Source organism: Scyliorhinus torazame, chromosome 27 (genome assembly GCF_047496885.1).
Source record: "Scyliorhinus torazame isolate Kashiwa2021f chromosome 27, sScyTor2.1, whole genome shotgun sequence".
In the NCBI taxonomy this organism is placed as follows: domain Eukaryota; kingdom Metazoa; phylum Chordata; class Chondrichthyes; order Carcharhiniformes; family Scyliorhinidae; genus Scyliorhinus; species Scyliorhinus torazame.
The window spans coordinates 8,064,429-8,065,990 of record NC_092733.1 but is presented as its reverse complement, the minus strand read 5'-3'; the positions used below and the strand labels follow the sequence as shown (position 1 = coordinate 8,065,990).

The window sequence follows — 1,562 nt, the reverse complement described above, 5'->3', positions numbered from 1 at the left end:
CCGGCCAGGCCATATATGGAGTAAGAGAGGTAAAAAGAGTGGGGGGAATCTCAGGGGCTGGATTAAAGTTCAGGGGGGGAGAGGTAGAGAGGTTTAGGAGGGGGGTGAATTATTTGGGGGAGGTTGGGAAGTGGGGAAGGGGCTTTCCTGGGGCCGAATGAGGAAGAGACTGGGCGGAGCAGCCAGACTTTGAGTCATTGATATAAAAGGAGGGAGGAGGCTGGGAGCGGAGGTTCAAGGCGCGGCAGAGGAGGGGAGAGCAGCAGAGAAGAGGGTTGAGAGAGCAGCAGAGAAGAGGGTTGAGAGAGCAGAGGGAGGGAAGAAAAAAAGGAACGGAGTGAAACTGCCCTGCCATGGATGTGAAGCTGGAAGCTCAGAGGGTGATGGCTGTGGCCCTGGGGAAGATGTACAATTCCCGGCTGCAGAGGGGAGGTATTCGGCTGCACAGGAGCCTCTTACTGTCGCTGGTGCTGCGCAGCGCCCGCGACGTTTATCTCAATGTTCGAGCCGAGCAGCAGGAGGCCGACCGGGGGAGCCAGGCGGAGGCCGGGGCCCCGGCCATGGAGGTGGAGGCTGCGGAGGGAGGAGGAGGCGGACTGGAGGCGAGACCCAGAGACGAGGTGTGTGCGGCCCAGTCCCAATGTATCCAATCCCGAGAGGAATGTATCCAGTCCCAGGAAAAATGTATCCAATCCCAAAAGGACTGTATCGAGCCCCGGGAGTGTGTCCAATCCAGGGAACAATGTATCCAATCCCGAAAGGAATGTATCCAGCCGGACTCCCACTCTGCCCAATCCCAGGAGGACTGTATCCAGCGCCGGGAATGTCTCCAATCCCGGGAATGTATCCATTGCGGCCGGTACAAAGTGTCCGAGTTTGCCCAGCGCCCTGTGGCTGAGCCTCTGGCCGGGAATCGCTGTCTCTGCCCCGGCCAGGAGCCCCGGGAAGCGGCGGGAAGCAGGAGCAGGAAGCGGAGGAAGGGCTGGGATCAAAGGGAGCCTCTGGAATGTCTGCCCAGGAAGAGAGCCCGGCTGGAGGAGGAGGAATGTTCCCGGGAAGCAGCCCCGGACCAGGAAAGCTCCAGCATTCCCAGCCTGGTCAGTGTGTTCAGCTCCGGATTCAGCGGCCTCCTGAACAAAGGGCAGAGCGATTCCCCGGGAATCTGCCGGGACCGAGTCCTCAGCAAACTGGGAATCTGGGTGCGAGCCATTGTGGCTTATTGAGAGACGGAGAGCAGCTCGGAGTGTCGGAGCAATGAACAAGAAACGGACTGAATCCCACACCAGGGAATTCTCTGCAGGACTGGGGTAGCTCCCAGCCCGAGGACATTGGAAGTGGGTCAGGAGGGACCAGCTATCGGGGCTTTGTGCAACAGGAAAAGCTCCGAGAGGGAGGGCGCCCAGAGCACTGACTTGTTTCCTCAACTCGGCCCAGAGCAGTGACGAGGCCATTTCACAAGTTGCACAACAGGATTAAGACCTGGATCCGGAACTGAGCCCAGACTGTGTGAGGGATATTCCCCCCACACACCATCAGACTGTGGACTTTTTTTTAAATAATTC

General features: G+C 58.7%; 1 protein-coding gene across 1 annotated transcript; it reads left to right on the top strand.

Moving 5' to 3' along the window:
* Positions 1–353: 353 nt before the first annotated feature.
* On the top strand, positions 354–1,223 carry LOC140403219 (immediate early response gene 5-like protein). Its single transcript, XM_072490977.1, has one exon. It carries the CDS (start codon positions 354–356, stop codon positions 1,221–1,223), a length of 870 nt encoding a protein of 289 aa, XP_072347078.1.
* The last annotated feature ends 339 nt before the right edge of the window (positions 1,224–1,562 follow it).